General features: G+C 34.2%; 1 protein-coding gene across 7 annotated transcripts in view; it reads right to left on the bottom strand.

The window, feature by feature from the left end:
- Stag1 (stromal antigen 1) overlaps positions 1-23,273 on the bottom strand; it is a 305,967-nt gene that overhangs the window by 230,679 nt on the left and 52,015 nt on the right. For 6 of the 7 annotated variants that reach the window (XM_021207927.1, XM_029543705.1, XM_029543700.1 and 3 more), the window contains 2 exons: positions 13,919-14,020; positions 6,414-6,516 (listed from right to left, as the gene is read on the bottom strand). In XM_021207927.1, coding sequence (XP_021063586.1) covers positions 6,414-6,516; positions 13,919-13,947 — 132 coding nt within the window. In that variant the 5' untranslated portion in view covers positions 13,948-14,020. Of the gene's footprint in view, positions 1-6,413; positions 6,517-13,918; positions 14,021-15,576; positions 15,600-23,273 lie in introns of those variants that run through there. The other variant, XM_029543703.1, reaches the window with a different exon arrangement.

Genomic DNA, 23,273 nt, shown 5'->3' with positions numbered 1-23,273 from the left:
AGCTTCTACAGTTCTGGAATGTGCTATATTCACTACTAGAGGAGAGGAAAAACAATCATCAATCTTACTCATGTGAACCTTAGCTAAAAGAAAAAAAAAACAAGACCCAGACTAGAAAGACATGTCCGCTGATGCAATAATGACACACACATAGCTCCACCAGTTAAAAAAATCTGTAGCTGGTATCATTATTGGGGCTCTCTAGGGAAGAACCTACTACTAATTAATAAGCTGATAAATAGACACAGTATTAAACTGAGCTCTAATCATGTGATATCATCCCCACATATTAGTGCAAACCCTCATCAGAGAAGCTTTCTTTAATTCAGCAGATGGCAATTAACACAGAGAACCACAACTGATCAAGGTGCAAAGAAACAGAGACTACAGAGTGCTCCAGCCCCACTACAAAGGACTGGAAGACCATGGCTGAGTACAGAGCAAAAGATTATAAAATCCATATGTGGTGAATGACCACAGGAAACAGTGTTTTTCTAGACATAGCAGGGAAGTTATATATATGAATTAATACCATTTGAGACAGCATGAATAAAACCTGAGCAGGATTTAGCCCAAATGAATCACTCAATCAATCAATCAATCAGTCAGTCAGTCAGTCAGTCAGTCAGTCAGTCAGTCTACCTACTCACCTAGCATGGAAAATGGAAGTGGGCATGAAGCTCAGCCCCTGGTTAAGAGCTACCTGTAGTGGACAGTTGCAATGAGGGAGATAGTTTTCATGTAGGATGCATTCTCGGGTAGACATGCCACCATATAATTAAGACTATCATCCAAAAGTATTCAAGCAGCATAAACTATTTATACTGGGTTTTGGGTTTTTGTTTTTGTTTCCCTCCCTCTCCAACACCCCAAAACAGTGTTTCTCTGTACAGCCTTGGCTATGCTGGATCTCTCTGTGTGACCAGGCTGGCTTCAAACTCAGAGATCCATCTACCTCTGCCTGCTGAGTACTGGAATTAAAGGCACATGTCACCAACACCTAGCTTTGTTCTGGATTTTTTTAAAACACAAAGTTCGGTGAGTAGAGAATTAGCGAAGGTTCTGGAAGGATTTGGGAGAAAGGTGAATATGACCAAAATATACCAAATGAAATTCTCAAAGAACTAATAAAAATGAAAAGAAAAAATGAAAAATAATATCTAAAAAATACACTTAAACCAAAGAAATGTTTTAAACTTGATAATGAAAATTACAAAATGATGATAAATCAAGATAAAGGGAATACAAAATAGTGGAAATATATCCCACATTCAAAAACTAAAACAAATAATACTGTAGAACTCTTTCCAATGCTTCAATCAACAAAATACTTATCAAAATACCAGTATTTTTCAAAGAAATATTGTAATTCTAAAAATGGAATGATACCAGAAAAGACTCTGAATAGCCAATGCAATAATGAAAAAGAAAAGAACAAAGTAGAAGCATCAAAATACCTAACTTCAAGACACTATAAAGCTATGTAATAAAAGAGCACATTAAGGGCCCCCCAAAAGTAATACAGAATGAAACAAATCAAGAATCCAGAAATAATCTGTTTAGTTACTTTAAAATTATATTCTCCAGGAATATACATCAGAGAAAAGAGAGTCAACACCTGGATGTATATGTAGAAAGATGAAACAATCTCTAACCAGTTATAAAAACAATGTAACAAATTTAAATGTACAACCTAAACCATTAACCTGGCAGGAAAAAAAAAATTTATATATATATATATATATATATATATATATATATATACTTACAACAATAAGAAAGACTTTTTGGGAAAGATCTCAAACCACATGTAACAAAAGTACAAGAGAACAATGGGATCATGTCAAACTAAAATGCCTCTACACAGCAAAAGGAAGCAATACAAAACAAAAAGATCTCATCAAATGGGGAAAACCATTTTCTAATTAACTGTAAGACTAATATATAAATTATATAAAGAATTCAAATGATCCAAATTAAAAATAAGCAGAAATAAATTTTTAAAAGAGGATTTCAATAGACAAACAATAGGTAAATGAAAATATACTTACTATGACTGACTGATCAATGGGGAAATGCCAATCAGAACCATTAAAAGATACCATCTCACTACAATGATGTCTATTACTAACAAGATGAAAAAATGACCAACGCAAATGAAGATAAAACAACTGGGTAATTCTCATATACTATTGAAAGAGTGAAAATTAGAACGATAATTACGGAGACAGTAGAGAGATCTCTTACAAAATTAAACTGGAAATGCCTATATCCCAGCAATCTCATTACTAGATATGTATATTAAAAAAGAAATTATATTCAAAACACATCTAACAATATTCCTACACTCATTGCAGAATTTCCTGTAATAGGCCAATCTACACAATCAACTTAGCAGTCTACTGACAAGGAAATGTGATGTGAATACATAAAGAAGGACAGAAGCCTGGGATTTTTGATAATTAGAGCCAACCTAAAAGACTACTCTATCCAGTGAAAGAAAATCAAGCACAAAGAAAGAAACACCTACTAAATATCCACAGAAGCTTAAACAAAACCTCAGAATGAGAGAGGAACAACAGTTAACATGGTCTGGGAAGGACATGTGGAGGGATATAATACAGAATTTGATTAAGTAGTAAATTACAATTAGAAGGATTCAAGTCTAGTATTCTATAACATAGTAGGATGACTATCATTAACAATACATTTATAATTTAAAATAATTACAATACAATTTTGAACATGTTTACCATAAATTGTTATGTCTAATATGATGGATACACTAATAGTCTAAATTGGTCATTTTTTATTGTATATATGTCTCAAAAATACTTTAGGGCTCAGTAAAAATCTTCATGACAGGTAGGTCTGAAGATCAGCACTGGATTCTCAAAACCCAGGTCTAATGCTGGGTGAGCAAGATGGCCTGCCTCTAATTCGAACCTGAGAAAACCAAGGGAACAAGTTAGTCTAGGATATCCATACAAGCTATAGATTCAACTGAAAAACTCTACCTCAATGAATATGGTGGAAAGCAATAAAGAAGACTCACATATAAATTTTGTGCACAGATGTCCCACACAAAAACACAAGCAGAAACAAGTACCAACATACAAATAAACATGTTCATTCACATATGTACACAAATCACATTCACATACATAAAGTATCACATAAATATACAAAACTATTATATGCCAATTAACATTTACAGTATCAGTAGGTAAAGGAACTTGATGTTAAGCTTAACCTCTAAATATCTTTCCTAGAATCCACTCAATAGAGGAAGAGAACAGACTCCTGCAATCTGACCTCTGACCTTGATAGGCATGTTTGTACATATACATAAATGATCATATGTGTACACACACACACACACAAATGTAAATTACAAAAAATAACAGAAATAATGGAAAATGTAATGAGTAAAGTAGTTAAAATTGTGTACCAACCAAAATTTGAGACCACTCAAAACAGAGATGGTTTATAAGAAAAGTCTTATTCTTGAAAATAGGGTTTTCTTTGACATGACTCAAATATGATCATTCTGATGACCACAGATTTCCACCAAAACTCTAGTCATATTTGGCACAACAAAAAGAGGTAATCATTTAGATATACAAAACTTTAAACCAAGAACGGCACACTGAGGCTTAGTTGTATACATACCAAAATTAAAATATTACTACAACCTGCTCAAGATGTGATTAATTATCTTGAAAGGAAATAATATAAGCAGTCTTTAATCTGAAATCTTTAAATTGGAAAACAAATTTCCAAGAGTCCCAGAAAATCAACGTAACCTGCTTATACTCTCAGCACAATCACATGGTCACATGAGAAATGAAAAAGATCTCAAACTAATTACAAGTTTCCTTCACTCTTCCCAAAATGTTTCTGTAAGGAAAGCTATATGAACAAATACTTCTTCAAATAAGTAAGTATTTTAAAGAGGACAAATCACATCTTTCTCCAGTTTTTGCTCTTTAAATAAAGGCCATACGGAAAAAAAAGTATACAAGTAGCAAGTACATAGTCAAATGGAAGTAGACTTCTCCCATGTTTTATTTGAAGGGTGGCCCTAAAATTTCTAGCAAAAGGGAAATAACAACCACATTTTGAAAAATCATATTGAATAACTCACTACAAAAGATCTATCCATCAGGCCTGGAGAGATGGTTCAGCAGTTAAGAGCACTAACTACTCTTCCAGAGTTCCTTAGTTCAATTCCCAACAACCCTCCATAATAGGTTACAATGCCCCCTTCTAGTGTGTCTGAGGACAGCTAGAGTTATGTATCCACACACATAAAATAAATTAATCGTTTTTTTTTTTTTAAATCCACCAATCTTCCTATATACACAATAAGTGGCCAAACACTGTAGCTATTTGAATAAGAACAGCCTTCACAGGCTCATATATTTGAATACTGAGCTATCATGGAGTGACACCAGAGAGGAATTAGAAGGTGTTGTCTTATTGGAAAAATTATATCACTGGTGAAGGGTTTGAGATTTTAAAAGTCCAAGCCATTCCCAGCGTGTCTCTTCTCCTGCTGCCTGAAGATCTAAATGTAGAACTCATAGCTACTTCTCCAGCACCATGTCTCATATGTGCGACCACACTCCCTACCATGAAGATAAGGAACTGAGCCTCTGAAACTGTAAGCAAGCCTCAATTAAATGCTTTCTTATGGACGAGCTGCCTTGGTCTCTCTTCTTAGCAATAGAATACTAAGACAAAGACTATAACCTTAAATTATAAGAGGTAGATTTTATCTGCTTTAAGAGTATGATGTTAGTGACTAAGGGATGTCCCTTACTTCTTTGCTTTTACAATTGTGATACTTTATATTTTTGTTTTCGTTTATTCCAGGCTAATAAGTTGGTTGCTAAGTTTGGTCATAAAACCCTGTTTCCTCACCTTCCTGTCTTGGACCTAGTAAAAAAAGATAAATTAAAACTTCTATTACCACATGTTGTCCAAAAGAAACTCCTAAGATCCTCCTCTTAACAAAGAAGGGTCTGTCCATAGTCTGCAGAGCAGAATGACATACAAGTAAGAACAAGAAGAATGCTAACACAAACAAGTCTTAATGAGTTTCCCCTATCCAATCTAAAAGTACCATATATCTAATGAAGTTTCCAAAACATGCCAAAAGAAGGACTCAAATTCTAGGTAGCTAACTATGATGAAGTTCCTGAAAATGAAACAAATTAATTGGCACATGAAGGTCTTTAACCCTTCTCCCATACTTTGTCCTATGTATATGTTCAGTTGTGATAATTATAATAAACCATTAAAACAATGTCCCTAAATTATGTGAAAGGAGTCTACCTAAATTCTTTGAACTGATCAAATAAATCTATCAAATCCAAGGGGCAGATTGGGAGAATCTTATATAGACAGTTGATTAAAGGCACAGGGAAAACAGAAAGGACTTGCAAATGAAATTAGGGAGGAGGATGGGAAATATTGGAGACTGAAACCTCAACACTGACATCAGATACTATGCCAAAGGTGAAGCAGTGTGCAGAACACCTAGCTGGTAATTAATGCTAGAAAGTGACAGCTTGGTTTTTGGTGGAGAGAAACACTCACACCTTTTGATGACAAAAAAAAGCTTCCAATGCTGATTGTGAGCTGAACAGACAATAGCTTATTCAAATTCAAAAACACATAAACTGAAACAGTTACAGAAGAAATGTCTACATTTATCTTTTAAAATGGCACAGGAAGAGAAAAAAGGTGGAGAGATAAATCAAANCCAGCCATATTGATATATCTTTTGAAGCTCAAAATGAAAATACAGAAAGGTTTATGCTAGTGTATCTTCTGTAAAGAAAGCTAAGATTTTTTTTTTTGTAAGAACTTTCGGGGGGGGGAACTTGCTACAATAGCAAATCAGATCACAGATGAATAAAAATGTAATAGTAACATAATATTTTTGTACTATCTCTCAAAGTTTATTATACTTGAATGCTAACTGAAGTGCATAGACTCTGTAAAGATACCTCCCAAAGTAGTGAAACCTTGCACTCTTCTAAATTTTCAACTCATGAATCATTAAGCCTATATATTAAAACTTGCCTCGATCTTTAAAATATTACTATCAAAATGCACATTAAAGAGCTACCAGAAGGAAAAAAATGTTGAGGGCAAAGAGCAGTATGTATTAACTGCAATTCATTCAACATTCCCTCTGTGCTTTCAAGTACAGACAGTGTACAATGCTACAAATTCCCTTCTCTGAAACCGCTAAGCCAAAGCAAAGTTCCCAAGAATCTCTTCTGTTACTGGAATAAAAAGCATAAAATATTAACAGCATTAATACTAGAACTGACAAACAACTCATTTCAAGCTTATTTATGGGAAAGCATTGAAGCATAAAGACAAAATATAATACATACTGGAGGCCGGCCAGGACGACCCCTTTTTCTTTTTCCTTTGACCTCTGTTTCTTCAAGTTCGCTGCCAGCATCAGAGTGGGCAGTAGTTTCATTAGTTGAATCCCTAGAAAATGCCAGATTATTGTAGTGAACAAATTAACAAATAAATATAATGCAGTTCTGTTCTACTACTTCCCTTGCCTAAGATTACTGACAAACAACACTTTTAACATTTCTATTTTCAGAAATTTCAATAAACTAAAATGCATACACTCCCTATCCAATGTCACATAACACTAATAAAATTTATCCCCCAAATAAAAAGGAATAAACTTAATGTGGAAATGGCACCTATTAACTCTATAAAATATAAAGTATGACTGAAAGACTAATTCTGTAAGAAAGAAAAATGGCTTGAAGGGAAATTTATAAACTCGTATAAGTCTATCAGTATATGCTAGTAAATGTCTAACATGTGCTTCTTTAAAAGAACAGCATGTGAAAGATCAATAGTACACAAATGATGTTCAATAATAAAAACTAAAATCCTCTTGATTGTAAATTCCACTCAGCCAACTAGATGCCTTTTTGTATGACTATTTTTGACAAACTCTTATTAGTGATCTTTTGAATGACTAGGATAAGTGCAATGAAAGAGACACCTGTTGGAACGACATTTGGCAGTCGATACAGTGACTTCTGTGATGAATCACATAACAGCTCTCAATACTGAAATAGTATTTCCAACTTTGAAAGTTACCATAACTATCTTATGCACCTTTACCATAACTTCCACATTAGTAACAACTTATCATTTTGTTAAATATACAACTAACAAATCAATACATGTAGAATTTGCTGGGGGGTTTTGATATAAATATTCTCCCGGTAACCAATTTCAAACTATCAACATGCCAACACTAGAAAGTGATAAACAGCATATGATTAAAACTTAATTAGAAATAAAGCAAAGAAGAAAATCAACTTATACCACATGTCTGAGGTAAAAATAACCTCAAGTAACAATAAATAACCTTGTAATTGTGAAATGGTGAATTTTGGATATTTTATATTAAAGCGATTTCTTTTTATTTCACAGTATGTACATGTGTGGTGTACAAGCATGTGTTCATTCCACAGTACTCTTGCCTGTAAATATTTGTATTTAACCTCTAAGCCATCATCCTAGAGACTGATTTACTTCATTTTAACTTCACACAATTAAACTTTTTATAATAGCTATATTGTACAAAATTGGCTTACAAAATTCATAAATAGTCCAGCTCTGATTCTGACTAATCAACAGCGCTAAAATCTTCATAAAACTGAAATAAAAGAAAGGATGCATACGGACTAGTAAGTCCAACACACAAATTTCTCAATGTGCTTCATTAATACTCTTTTTAGTGTTGATATCCTTTTTGTTTTGAACTCTTCCTTAAAGTTCAATTCTTACTTTCTGTCCTGCTATTTTTATTGTACTACACTGCATTCCTTTGGAGATATTACACAGCTTCTATATAAGTAATTTTAATGCCTTAACAGAATATTTGCCTGCATTCCAGATCTTTAATTCAAGAGTATTAACTTGAATGAATGAAAGGTATCTTTAAAAGTCACCTCAAATTCAAAACTAAAATTAAATCCAACTAGACTTTACTTGTTTCTGGATCTATATCCAGCTATTTTCCATCTCTATCCATCTATAACTGCTATGTTCACAAAACAATTTTATTTTTTTTCCAGGTAAAACAGTGAATTTAATCAGGATTACTTAGAGCAGTATGAACAGTTTATAGAGGCACTTACACCATGTAGGACAAAACAAAAATCTCCCCAGCAAAGGTTAACTGTATATACATCCTTAAAGAGGTGAGTGGCCTTGTGAGCCACTACCACCCCAGCAAACATTAACAGCCGATTAATCCTACAGGAAGAGACAGGGTCTCATGAACTATCTCTCCTAGTAGCCTTTGGCTACATATAACTGTTGGAAAAGTTAGAGCCTTATGACACCTCTCTACTACTAATCTTAATTGTTTCCTTTTGGATTTTGTGGGAGAGAGGTAACCTTCAAAAAAATCTGAACTACTAGCAGTTCTCTACCCATCCTTGATGTAGTTTAGTCATTCTTATTTATTCCAATTCTTCATCTGTTCTTTTGTTTCTTTACAGTACAAACAAATTCTCATGTGGGTTAGCATATACTGCTGTAAGGATGTTTTAGGAAAACATACGCATAAAAAATAAAAAACATTTTACTATCTGAGTTTTATAAATGAGATCATCTAATAAACTGATCCAAGGTCACAGATCTAATACATGATAGAGGCAGTTAAATTTCAAACAAAACTTGAATTCTTGTATTTCTATAGGAGGATACTGAAATGCAAATGTTTTGTATTTATGTCAACTGGACAAACTAGCTCAAAGCTTTTGACATTAGAGAACTCCAACACAACTACAAGAGAAATCTAGTTTCATCAAATACTAAGCAAGCCATTAGTGAAATTAATTTGTGCTAGAATAATATACTTTAATAACAAAAGAAATCAGCAGGTAAGTATTGATTAATGAATGTCAACTGCAGCCAGTTTTAAAAATCAAAATATTGTTGACAGCTTGTATACTTTTTTGTATATATGTTTACTTATCAGCAATGTAGAGTAAGTCTTTAATAACAAAGAATGGGAAAAGACTTAAGAACACAAGAAAAAGCTGTATTTTCCTCACCTCAGCCCTCTGTCTCACTCTGGACCATACTAGTAACAGTTGGATTAATATCCTTCTACAGTGGGGAGAGAGAGGAATGAGTCCTTGGTTCTTACACAGGACCCAAGTTCAGTTCCCAGCACCTACATGGTAGCTAACAACTCTCTGTAAAGCCAGTTTCAAGGGATTTACCTTCTGGCTCCCACAAGCACCAAGTATACATGTGCTACATATATACGCATGGAGGTAAAACATTCATAATACATATTTATAGAAATGTTAAAAATAAATATCTATTGTCCCATACCCAGCAGGGAACAGCTCATTAACATTTGTGTGGAATACTGAACTATTGAACATATTAAACATCTATGCCTTATAAAAAAAATAAAAAAATAAAAAATAAATATCTATGAAAATATTTTCTATGTGTGTATATACAATATATATGTATTCCAATGTGTGTGTGTGTATATATATATATATATATATATATATATATATATATATGCATATCTGTGTTTCAATTTAAGTCTTAAGTAGCTGAATATATTCCAAACTACTAATACAATATACACATGGGGTTCCATAAAGTTAATATAAGGCATGCAGAATTTATTTGAATATTCTTTTATCAATGACCACCCAGGATAACTGCAATATTGCACTATTGTAAAAGTATCTGAATCAACTATCCACATAGATAAGTTAGTCACACTACATATCCCAAGTTCTATTAAATATAGATACAGCAAAAATACTGGGACAATGATACACAAATTCAAATTTTGAACAGTTTCTTTTCAATCTCTATAAATGGAGCACATTCACATTTGCAAAATTACAGGACATCAGCTTTAATTATATAATATGTTATATCTTATAAAATTGTCATCTTCACCAGTCAATTTAGCAAATTAGGCTTACATACTACAAATTCTTCCTAACACATCTTTCTAGTGCTGACCATTCTACTCCTGTAATTACTACACTGCATTCACAGTTATTTATTAATTATACATATCTTATTATGTTCTCTTTACCAACCCCTGAAACCTCAGTTGTTTCCCACTGCTAGGAGAAAAGAAGAATACATTTCTTAAGTAACTTGGGGGTCTATTATAACTATTATTTATCTATATTCACAAGCCTAATTTCATATAACTCTCAAAAAATTAGCAATAAAGAAGTTACGGCTGGGAGTGCAGTGAAGTAGTAGAGTGCTTGTCTAGCATGTTTGAGGCCCAAGCTCAATTCCCAGTACTGCCTCACCTGTCAAAGTATTAAGTGTGTTAAAATTTTCATACTATAACCGTTCCCTGCATAATACCAGTAACTATATATTTATGGCAGTTCATTAATACCTACAAACCCAATGACAGCAAGGCATGAGTCTGCAGATATACAGTATTTGCCCAGAGCTAGGATACTCACAAAATATAAATATATAGTAACATAATATTTTGACACTGCTTAATAATAAAAAAGACCAATTACAAATAAATCCATCAGTAATTATAGTATGTAAGCCAAGAATATAGTATGGGTAATCTAAAAAAATAGTCTTTGTGTCTTTCTTATTCTCTTTTTTAAATCACTTATTATTGAAAACTAAAAAATTTAAGTTTGAACCGGAAAAAAAGGCTTCTGGCAGAGGAAATAAAGACAGCACAGCACTAAGGAAGCAGTATGGATATTTTCAGCTTCTTTTGGCCAAGCATACAATAATAATTGAGAACCAAACATTACAGAACAGGAAAGATATGGACAATGTGGAGGATCCATGAAAAATATGAGTGTGGCTGGGGTGCTTAGCATCACCATTAAAAGAAAGTATGTGCACTGCAATGTAACAGCAAGAGATGCCTTACTGGCTGTCAGGAATCAAACCTCCTCACCCATTACACCTACACAGGATTGACAAGAGAACCTAGAGACATACTTCTTTGAAGAAACTCCAGTAGGCTGCTCAAAAACTCCATATTCAAACAGCTTACAGGGCCACTTGGGAAGCTGAGTGCAGTTGCAGTGGTGGCCGACCCTACATCATTTACATAATGTTGGGTTTGCTGGTATGCAAATATGAGGTAAAGAGCAAATGTGAGCTATTTTCATGGATGTAACAATCATGGGGGCTTCCAGGGGATTTCAAAAGAAAGGTGAGACCGTACATATCCTTGTCAGCAACCACTGGAAAGGTGCTGAGAGAAGCTGTGCAGGCGAGGCTGAAGCTCTAATGGAGACAACATAGAGATGCCAAGAACATAGAGGAAGCTCAAGGTCCAGCAAAATCAGAACACAAGTGTGGCCATAAAAGCAGCAACTGACCAAGCTCTTTGGTGTTCCTAACACTACCATGTGCTGAGAATTACAAACAGAGCTACAGGATTTAATGTTTTGCTGCTGGGTTTTAGTCCTACTTTGGTTTAATTTCTCCATTTTGTTTTCCTATTTACCCTATTGTGAATAGGAATTTTTCTTGTGACACTGTATCTTGGAAGTAGGTAAATAAGTATTTGGACTTATAACTGATTTTGTTTTGCTATCACATAGGAGATTTTTAATCTGAACAAGATCAATGCTGAAACAGAACAGACTCTATGGACTATTGAAACAAAAAGAAATATGCATTTCGCATTATGAAATGAGCATGAGGAGCCAGAGGAAGAATTTTATGATTTGAGTGTTTCCTAAAGTCCTGTATCTTAAAGGTGTGGTCAATAGCCTATGGCACTAATAAAGATGGTGGGTCCTATAAGAAATGAGACCTAGTAGATGCATATCAGTGAAGGGGATTCTGGAGCTACAACTTTCCCTTGCTCTCTGTTTCCCAGCCATTGTAAAGTAGGCAGGTTGCTTTACCTGATGATATCCCCTACTATGATAAACAACCTTACCACAGGCCAGAACATCACACAGGCAGCAAGGGCAACTGATCCTAAGAAAAATCTCTGAAATTGGAAATGAGAGGGGAAAAAAATCCTTCTTCTAAGTAGACTGGTTCAGACATTTTTGTCACAATGACAGAAAGTTAGCACAACAGGGTACATAGATAGATCGATGAGTAGATTAAGTAAGATAATAACACAAGCACAAACTTTAGACAAGTGTATACTCTTTAAAACGTTTATTAAATCTTAACCAAGAATACCCTCTCCAGCTGCCTTTTTCAACCAAAGCACATTCATCCAGCTCTCAGATTACCATTATGTTGTTAGATTTACAATTTTGTGACTTTTTATTACAAACCACAATACTTAATACTAAATATTAACACTACATTCTTTTTAAGTACAAATATCACTCAAATAAGTAATTATGTGGGGATCTGTTTAATTATCGAGTAAGTATGCTACAAATGGGGCATACAACAATATGACAGAAAAGCTTATTACTTTCGGAAGTGATTAGGAACATTATTTGAAATATGTTGCTAGGAAAAAAATGGAAATTTGGGCTGGTGAGATGGCTCAGTGGGTAAGAGCACCCGACTGCTCTTCTGAAGGTCCAGAGTTCAAATCCCAGCAACCACATGGTGGCTCATAACCATCCATAACAAGATCTGACTCCCTCTTCTGGAGTGACTGAAGACAGCTACAGTGTACTTAAATAAAATCTTTAAAAAAAAAATGGAAATTTAAGAACAGAGAGAAACACCTATCATAATTATAAAGAATCAGAGGAGTTCTGCCAGACATATATCTAAAATAAAGCATAAACAGACTGTTGGATGAAAAAGTAAGAGTTCCTAAGAACAAAGTAAACAAAGAAAATACTACACAGGGATCTCCAAACTCTGTCTTATGCCTAAAATAAGGGGTAAAGAGGAATGGAGCAAGTATATAGACAATACTTAAACTTTATTGTCTACATTTCAAAATCCTTATAAAAACAAAATATTATTGAACTATCAAACAGTAGGCACAAGGAAAACTTTAGTGTCTTAAAGCTGCTAAGAGAGCAACCAAAGGTTATCTCCTGGAAAAGACATTTGTAACTGAACATAATCAAAGAAATAACTACTTAAATGACTATCCTTTTATCATAGCTAAATTATTATCACATGAGACCAAAATACATGGATCCTCAATTTACAGATTGATACAAATTATAAAAGAAGTACTATCTGCTGTTATATGACTGACATTTTCTAGAAATTCTAAAATAATGTCCAACTCAAAGCCTGTCCAACAAACCAACAAATCTAATAATCAATCTGTCTCTCAATATTTCTCTCTCTCTCTCTCTCTCTCTCTCTCTCTCTCTCTCTCTCTCTCTCTCTCTCTCTCTCTCTCTCTCTCTCACACACACACACACACACACACACATACACAACTGGTATTGCCTGAGATTTTTCTAGAAACCAGAATGCCTCAATAATAGAAGGAATCTTAGTGGGAGAAATTAAAACAGTAAATGAATTTTTAAAAGGACAATCAATATAAGACAAAGTTTAACAAGTGTTTTATTTTCAATAGCAAGACTGATATCTTGACTTTCCAAATAATACAGATACTAACATAGCACAAAACAAAGAAACTGGAAAAACAGTTACAGGAAATAAATACAGCTGTAATTCAATTTATAACAAATCAGTATTATAAATGACTGACCCCTGATACAAAAACATTAATACCTGATTTTAGCATCAGAAAACATGCTGACATTCCAATAGCAAAGGCAGAGAAATCCCATACCCTAATATTTAGATTTCAAATATACTGTCTCAATAGCAGAACATATTTGATATATTTCATCTGACCCTGTAATACTGACTCATTTGTCTATAAGATAAATAAAAGTATAATACTTACTGTAACACTGGTAACTCTGAAGTGATCATTGCTGGAGAGGCTATTCCACAGTACAGAAAGTTCTGTATAATTCAAACTTGTTATTCAACCTCAAAATCACACCTGTTAATTAAAAAAAATTATTTTTAAATAAAATAAATATAACATGAAATATCAATCCATCACACTTATGATCACACTATTTGATATTTGTCCAAAATAGTTAAAATCCTACATTTACAAAGAAGCCTAGAGAAAGATATTTATTATACTTTATTCATAACTGATCAAACTTGGGAGCACCAAGAAGTCCTTTAGATGGTGAGTAGGTAAAAAAGCTTTGGTATCCAAGAATTATTTTATGTAAAAAAAAAAAAATGCCCTAACAAGACATAAAATTAAAAATGAAGAACCTTTAAATAAAAGGAGCCATCTGAAAAGACTGCATAGTTCCTAACTCTGATTACCTAACACTCTTGAGAAGGTAAAACTTTGGCAATCAGTGATTGTTGGAAGTTAGGGTGCAGGTGGAATCACCAAGTAAAGAGGGATATTAGCACAGTGAAACACTTTTAAATACGAGACAAATATCATTGTACATTTGTCAAAATCTTTATGACATATAACATCCACATAATGAAGAACAGACTTTAGATGGTAATGGCAAGTATCAATACAACAGGGTCAACAGTTGAAGTAAGTATACAACTCTGAGGTGACAAATGTAGGCGTGAGGTACCAAACATTAGATTCCTGTACTTTTTCCACAAATTCACTGTAAATCTAAAACTGCTCTGAAAACAGGTCTGATTTAAAAAAATAATAATAAAATAAATAACAAAATACACAGCCCTAAAAACAGGATAGCATGGCTACAGGAAACCATGATAGAAAAGCAAACAGAAACCACACCTAAAGCTGAGTGAAGTCCCAGACAAGGCCAAGGGACTCCTAAAAGATAACACAAAAGAAAAAGTAAAAACTAATATTTTTTTTCCTTTTTCTGGTTTTTGAGAAACCTGAAACATGCACTATGGACCAGGCTGGCCTTGAACATGCACTATAGACCAGGCTGGCCTTGAACTAACAGAGATCCACCTGCCTCTGCCTCTCAAGTGCTAGCATTAAAGTTGTTTGCCACCACTACCCTGCTGAAAGCTTTAAAAGAAATGTAAAAACCAGAAAATTTCCAAGCATAATATTCCAAAGTATAAAATTTGCTTAAAAAGCTAACTGCAGATAGAGAGATCTTAATGTACATGACACATCAAATGGGGAGATAAAAATTACAACAGATTTCTTGATGGAAGCTATATACACATGAAGACAATAAAACATTTTTAAATGCTGACAGAAAATAAGTCAACTCTGATTTATATACTAAATCAACAAAAAATAGGAAAGTAACAACACAAAGTAGCAGAATGGTGACCATGGAGAGGGGAAGGGGGAGGGGGAGAGGGAGAGGGAGAGAGAGACAGAGACAGAAGGAAAATCAGGTCTCCCTAAAAAGTAATTATTTGGTTAGTTAGCAAAATTGATCAAATCTGCCCTTCCCCTAAAAAGAGCTAACTCTTACAGAAATCTTGAATCTAAAAAACACAACAACGAGTACCTAACAAAAGAAAAAAACTTCTGAATTTAAAACAACAAAACAACACCCACAGCCTTTTGCTTACCCTGCCTACCAACCCTGATTTCCCAAATAGAAAGGCAATGGGAATAGCAGAACCGTTTCTTGGTGAAGCTGCAGGTATAAGGGAAAAAAACAAGAAACTTGGCCTCAAAATTGGTAGCTGGTACCTATTGTAAGAATTTTAGATGCACCAGAAATACCTTCATGGAACTAGAGATAGTCTATGACCCAGCTTCTTAAACTATGGTTGATAACCCCATCACATAACCAAATGTAGGATTATGAAAAGTTGGCAGTAATATTCAAAGACCAAAACTTAAAAATCAAATATGCAAAAAATCTGAGGTGTTTCTGACAGCACTTGCCCACATTACGCTGAACAACTTTAATTTAGCCTGGGTTGTAAACATACATTATGTACATTTTGTTATGCACATCTGAAACACCTTGACTCAGACTCCAGACTATAACTGTTATCAACTAGATTGTTTTTAACTGTACATACAGCATTTTCTATTCTTACAAAAAAAAAGTTTTAGTTAAAGAAAACAGAAATGTAATCTTCTACTACTATTATTCCGAAGGTTAAGTATTAAATCAGTGTACCATCAGCTTGAATGATGTCTGATTTTTTTTTTTAAAAAACTGCTTTTTGAATTGCTGATTTGAATTTTATTTTTAAAATCATTATTACAATTTTGGTTTTAAATTAAAGCAGAATTTCCAACTGCTTATTTAAATGGTCCTGAATATCCTGCTACTCTGTACTACGTATTCCTGTGAGATGAATGCTCAGCATTAATTATTATAAAAATGTCCATTAACTCTAAAATCATAAAGCATGCTTTGGTCCCACAATCAGAATTTCACCTAAGATTTAATTTATCATGTACAAATAAAGACCCTTCACAGTACGTAAATTTAGTTTTCTATTTAAATGTATATATTAAAATTTAATACATTTCTTAAAATTAAATATATATATTAAAAATAATATATTTCTTTATAAGTCAACAAGTGTTTGGTTTGTATTTCTATCTTACATATCAATAAATTTTCTTAGACAGAAAGACAATTGAAAAAAGTCCAAGAGACCTAGACTATGAAATGACCAGCAGGCAACCAAAAAAGCAAGCTTAGAAATAAAAACTGAATATAAAAATTCTAGAATTATTATCTACATACATATGCATAATCAGAACTGGGTACCTGCTTGATGTCAAAGAAAAGAATAAACTGGAATCTCTCAATACCTGCTAAAGTTTGTGCTAGTAAAATGTGAAGATAAAAGCAGACAGAACCTCAAGTGCACAAGATACTGAAATAATGAATATTTTGGCTAATAAACCAACCTTTCATAAACAAAACCTTTTTTCCACTTGATTTCACATCTTCAGTGAAACCTGTCATATTAATTATTAATCAGGATTAACATCTGACCACCAATAAAAAAGATAATCTTTGTTTAAAAAAAAATAACGAGCATAACCCTTAGTGGACATCCAACATCAAAACCCTGAGACTGGGGTAATTTACAGAATTAAATATTTAAGATGCCCAATTTTAACAAAAACCATTGCAAGATATAATTAAAACTTTAATCCCAGCACTTGGGAGGCAGAGGCAGGTGGATTTGAGTTCGAGGCCAGCCTAGTCTACAGAGTGAGTTCCAGGACAGCCAAGGCTACACACACAGAGAAACCCTGTCTCGAAAAAACAAAAACAAAAACAAAAAAAAATTAAAAAAGAATGAAGGACCCATTTTCACTTAAAGAAAAAAAATCCTTAAAGAATCTCAGACATTGCATACAGGAGACAAACATTCCAAATATCTCCAAGAAGACATTGAGAACGAAGAAAATTGGAGACTTTATGACAAAGAAAAATTCCACTGTCAATAAAAACAGAAATCTAAACATCCAAAAAGGTCAATGAACACAATGTGGATATAATCAAACAAACTGATAAAAGTCAGGGAGGATCCTGAAAGAATTAAAAAGGGTGTGGGGATGCTCAGTGGGTAAATACAAATAAAAGGTTATTTTATTTGATTTGTAAATCCTGGTTTTGGATGACCCATGACTGACTGAATCATCAAGATAAGATGTTTTCGCCAGGTGTGATGGTGCATGCCTTTTATCCCAGCACTCGGGAGGCAGAGGCAGGTGGGCTTCTGAGTTCGAGGCCAGCCTGGTCTACAGAGTGAGTTCCAGGACAGCCAGGGCTACACAGAGAAACCCTGTCTCAAAAACCAACCAAACAAACAAACAAACAAACAAAAAAAGATATGATTTTTCTTGCAATGCCTTTGGCTTGGTAATTAGATACAGTCAATTTAAAACCAAATAGTTTTAGTTTTTATCTCCCAAATTAAAAATTTACTTTAGTTAACATGTAAAGACATAGGAAACTGTACAAAACTCACCAATCATTATGTACTCAGGAAGCAGTGCTTAATAAATGCAAAGAGGTTAGAGAGCTCATATTAAATAAATGAAATTTCAGTATATTTAATGTGGATAATTTTTTTGTTCTTTAAAAAAGGAGTTGGAGCTGGGCGTGGTGGCACACGCCTTTAATCCCAGCACTCAGGAGGCAGAGGCAGGCAGATTTCTGAGTTCGAGGCCAGCCTGGTCTACAAANTGAGTTCCAGGACAGCCAGGGCTATACAGGGAAACCCTGTCTCAGAAAAAAAAAAAAAAAAAAGGAGTTGGGTTGTGGTGGTGGTGGTGGTGGTGCACGCCTTTAGTCCCAACACTTGGGAAAGAGAAGCAAGTGATCTCTGAGTTCTATACCAGCCTGGTCTACAGAGTAAATTCCAAGAGAGCCAAGGATACCTGAGAAACACTGTCTTGAAAAACAAAAAAGGGAGGGAGGGAGGGAGGGAGGGAGGGAAGGAGGGAGGGAGGGAGGGACGGAGGGAAGGATTTTTTTTTTAACTGATTAAAGGTAGAAAATGACAGTTAAAACAGCAGTTGTTTTAAGATCTTTGTAAGGATTTATGCAATGCATCTTCCTTTTTCACAAATGTCTTTTTTTCTTAATAATAAAATAGTTAACTTCCTATGGACAGGTAATTTTTTCTCTCTTATTCACTGTTATAATTATCATAAATAAAATTTCTTAAACATCTGAGTAAAATAACTAAGTGTGTTGTTACTCATGAAAGAAATGTGAATCAAAACAACCACAGCTTATTTTAATGATACTAGCTACCAAAAAAAAAAGATAAAAGGAATACATGCTGGCAAGGATATGGAGAAAGAAAATGATGCAGCTGTAAATTAGTATAGTAATGGAAACCCTTAACACACATACCAGAATAACCAAACTACTACACAGTCTAGTCATCCCACTGAGTATATATCCAAGAGAAAGAAAAGTCAGTACGCCAAAAAGATATCGAAATTCGGTTGACCTAATTGTCTATAAATAGAAATATCAATATAGAAAATGTGGTTATGCATACACCATGCAAGGTAGGGTAGTATAGTTAATGGTAATGCACAGAACATTTTAAAACATCTTGAATAATTTTCAATGTTATCACCATAATAAAACTATAAATGCTTGAGGCGATGGATCTGTTAATTATCCTGATTTGATAATATATGCATCAAAACAGCATGCCCCATAAGCATATATATGCATGTGTGTGTAAGGAAAGTACTCAATGAAATAAAGGACTGTTGAGAGATTCTTTCTCAGTGATTATGACTAGCTAAAGCAATGACAAAGATCAAGTAGGGTTTTCACAGGGCACAAAGGCTGAGACAGAGACAGAGACTGAGACATCAAAATGGAGGAGGAAAGGTTAGAAAATTCTCCACACCAGATCAAGTAGATTGTTCTAAATTAAAGATCAATGAGAAAAAAAAAAAAAAATCAACAGCCTTTTAGATGTCTAGCAATAAAAATAAAACCCCAAGATACTAGCTTCTTTTACACTATAACACCCTATATTGCATACATGAAAAATGTTTGCAAATAAAAACTAACAGGTTTGCCCATCAAAATTGCAAGAATGTTTCCCTACACTTTAATAAAAGTATTTTGCTGTGGTTTTTAAAAATTCCAAAATCACCACTAAATGTCTCTGAAGACTGGAGGTGGGAGTTAGGAAATAATACTTCCTTTTAATTATTTTACTAACTATAGCACTTACTTAAAATCATAAGAAATGTTGAGCGATGTGTGTTACCTTTGTGCTAAAGGTAATTTTTTAATTAGTGCTAAAACAAGATAGTAAATAGATTAGAAAATAGTCCTGGTTTTACAAATTTCTTCTCATTCATGAGAGTAAACAATAAAAGTAATAAATGAAACAATTTCAGGTTGCAAATTATGTCAATGCTGGGTGATAAGATATTTTAAAAGGACAGTCTCACTTTCCAAAGAAATGACATTTGAGCTTAGTCTTGAAGGACATGTAAGTTTAATGGCCAAAGCAGAATATTTAAAATAGAAGGCAAGTAATAGCTTACTTGAGCAACAAAGCCGTATGTCAAAAGTACAGCATGGCTACTTCTCAGGCCTACTACACTTGAAATTATTAGATAAACTTTAGAGATTTTATTCGTTTTAATTACTTTTATTTTACATAGAATGCCTGCTATTCACACACTTGTGAGCATGCCATGTGCTAGTGAGGAGGTCAAGGACAATTTGGGGAGTCAGTTCTCTCATTCCACCCTAAATTGCAGAAATAGAAGTCAAGTCATCAGGTTTGCATGGCAAGGGCTTTACTTGCTAAGTCATCTCCCTGGCGAGACTCCTCATCTCCTTGGCATGACTCCTCAGTTTAGAAACAATTTTATTGAACTATTTCAATTTTACTAGGTAATTTAAATTTGTATAGACCAGTAATAAACCAAATTTATTGGTTCCACCCACAGTTCTAAAAGACATAATGAACCAACATGCACCCAGTGTTGCTTAAGTAAAGACAAGCTACTCCAACAGTATGAAGCTGCAATGATATGATAGTTCTGTATATGCTATTAAATATGCCAATGTGTTTTGAAACTCAGTGTAGAAAAGTTATATAAGTTTAAAAAAGTTATAAGTTATATAAGTTATAAAAGTTATATGTATAAATTTCCCAAATCAACCATAATTTCAACTCGACTCACTGTAGCTCCATATCTGCCAGCTGCCTGAGGCAATCATGCCTCTGATCAAGTCTGAACTATTTTTCTCTAGCAGAACCCAGCACTAAGCTCACTAACTTTGAAAGCATAAAAATTCATGGAAATAGTGAATGTCTAAAATGACTGTACTAGGAAATACAAAATTCACAGCTATGATCTCGCTGATAGAGCTTATACAATATATACATATGTATATAACTATACTTTAACACAACTACTAAGTTTAATGAGGACATATATATATAATGGTAAATTCATCAAATCTATTTGTCTCAATTCTTACAACTATGCAGTACGTCTATCATGTGAAGTGAATATATATACTATATGCAAATATACAGACATGAACTTCAGTTATTATCTATAACTTTCTCACATCATTTTTTAGTAAGTCTACAAATATATGATCCGTTTAACTTCCTTAATAACTTTTTTAGCCTTGATCATCCTATATTGCCTATCATGTAAAGGTCTAAGCCTATACTAGACCCACATTATCCATTAACAATTAGTGTGTAATATTATAAGAATCAGAACCTTGAAAACTGATACAACTACAAATTTCAGTCTGAATATTCAAGCTTCCAATATGCCTTCAGAAAACAGAGTACCCTCTTATTTTATTCTTATTCCATGCCCCTGTGAGTTAATTATATCATTCTCCTCTACCTCCTTCCCTAAACAGGCAGAACTATTTAAGATACCTTAAAATATATAAAGGCTGTCAATACTCTACCCTTGCTACAGCTTCCCTTGATTTAAAAAAAACAAACAAACAAACAAACAGCTTATAGTTTGTTCTGACCTTTCTCATTCTTACTAACTAAAGAATTCTATACACATATTCACTATTTAAAGCAACCTCTCCAATAACATTCCTACTGGCAAATCTCTAAACATATATATATATATATATATATATATATATATATATATATATATATATATAAATATTTTGGAATTATATAAAGTATTTTCTAAAATTATCTTTAACAGATATGCTACTCAGCTTTATATCACTGTGGCACAATAACTGAGATAAAGGTAACATGTATCTATAACACTACCACTCAAAAAACTGAAACAGGAGGGGGTATACATTATTGGCCATTATGGTCTAATATGTAGATATCCTGACTAAGAAAACACGAATTTTAAAACTGATATAAACTACTACTGAAGCGAATTGTGCTTCACAATTTCTGAGGTTCTAGTCCATAGTTAACCCTCTTTCTGGTCCTATGGTAGGATGGACATCATGACAGCAAACACAGAGAGCATGAGGAAGAGGCTGAGGACAGGAACACCTTTCAAGGCAATGTGCTGGCTACTTTTATGGCAACTTGACACAAGCTAAAGTCATCTAAGAGGAAGATGTCTAAATCAGAAAATGCAAAATATCTGGCTATGGGAAAGCCTATAAGGCATTTTCTTAATTACTGATTGCTGGGAGAGGGCCCAGTCCCCTGTAGGTGAGGCCATTCCAGGGCTGGTGGTTCTAGGTTCTATAAGGGGTCCGAGAAAGTCATGAGGAGCAAGCCAGTCAACAGCTCTCCATGGCCTCTTCATCAGTTCTTGCCTCCAGGTTCCTGCTCTGCTTGAGTTCCTGATCTGACTTTGTTCAATGATGAACAGTGACTTGGAAGCATAAGCTAAATAAAGTGTTTCTTCCCCCAAGTTACTTTGGTCATGGTGTTTCATCACAGCATTAGTAAACCTAAGTAAGACAGCAGCTTTCCTCCAGTAATTCAACCTCTCTAACTCAGCCTTACCATCAAATATCACACTCAGCTATCTCTTTCATAATCTAATCCCATTGCAACCTTTTCACTGACAAACAGAAGAATTCAACACATGAGCTTTTGGAGAGGTATTTCCCAACTTTAATATTTACCACTACTTTTATTCATAATATGACATGGATTTGCTTCAAATTCATAAATTACAAAAGTATATAAGGAAAACAGTTATTAGCTGTGAGCTTGTAGTTATTAAACCCTGATAAAACTGCATAGGCTCTTTTACTCAAAAACATGCTTCTGGGCTGAGGAAATGGCTTAGACATTGAAGTACCTGCCATACTAACACCAGGACATCAGTTTACATACTCAGTATCCTTTTTTTAAAATTATGTATATATGGGGGTTTGGCAATGAGTATGGGTGTCTACAGAGTCCAGTCCCCTGGGGCTTCACTTATATCCCATGTGGTTCAGGAAACTGTACTTGGGTCCTCTGTAAAAATAATATATACTCTTAACAACTCTTCAGTCTCCAGCCCCCAGCATCCTTATTGAAGGCAGGTACAGAGGTCATGGCTGGTACAGGGAACAAAGAAACAAGCTGATAGGGGCTGGAGAGATGGCTCAGCGGTTAAGAACACAGACTGCTCTTCCAAAGGTCCCGAGTTCAAATCCCAGCAACCACATGGTGGCTCAAAACATCTGTAATAGAGGCCGGGCGTGGTGGCGCACGCCTTTAATCCCAGCACTCGGGAGGCAGAGGCAGGTGGATTTCTGAGTTCGAGGCCAGCCTGGTCTACAGAGGGAGTTCCAGGACAGCCAGGGATATACAGAGAAACCCTGTCTCGG

Source organism: Mus pahari, chromosome 10 (genome assembly GCF_900095145.1).
Source record: "Mus pahari chromosome 10, PAHARI_EIJ_v1.1, whole genome shotgun sequence".
NCBI classification, from domain to species: Eukaryota; Metazoa; Chordata; class Mammalia; order Rodentia; family Muridae; genus Mus; species Mus pahari.
This window is presented reverse-complemented; position numbering and strand designations above follow the sequence as displayed.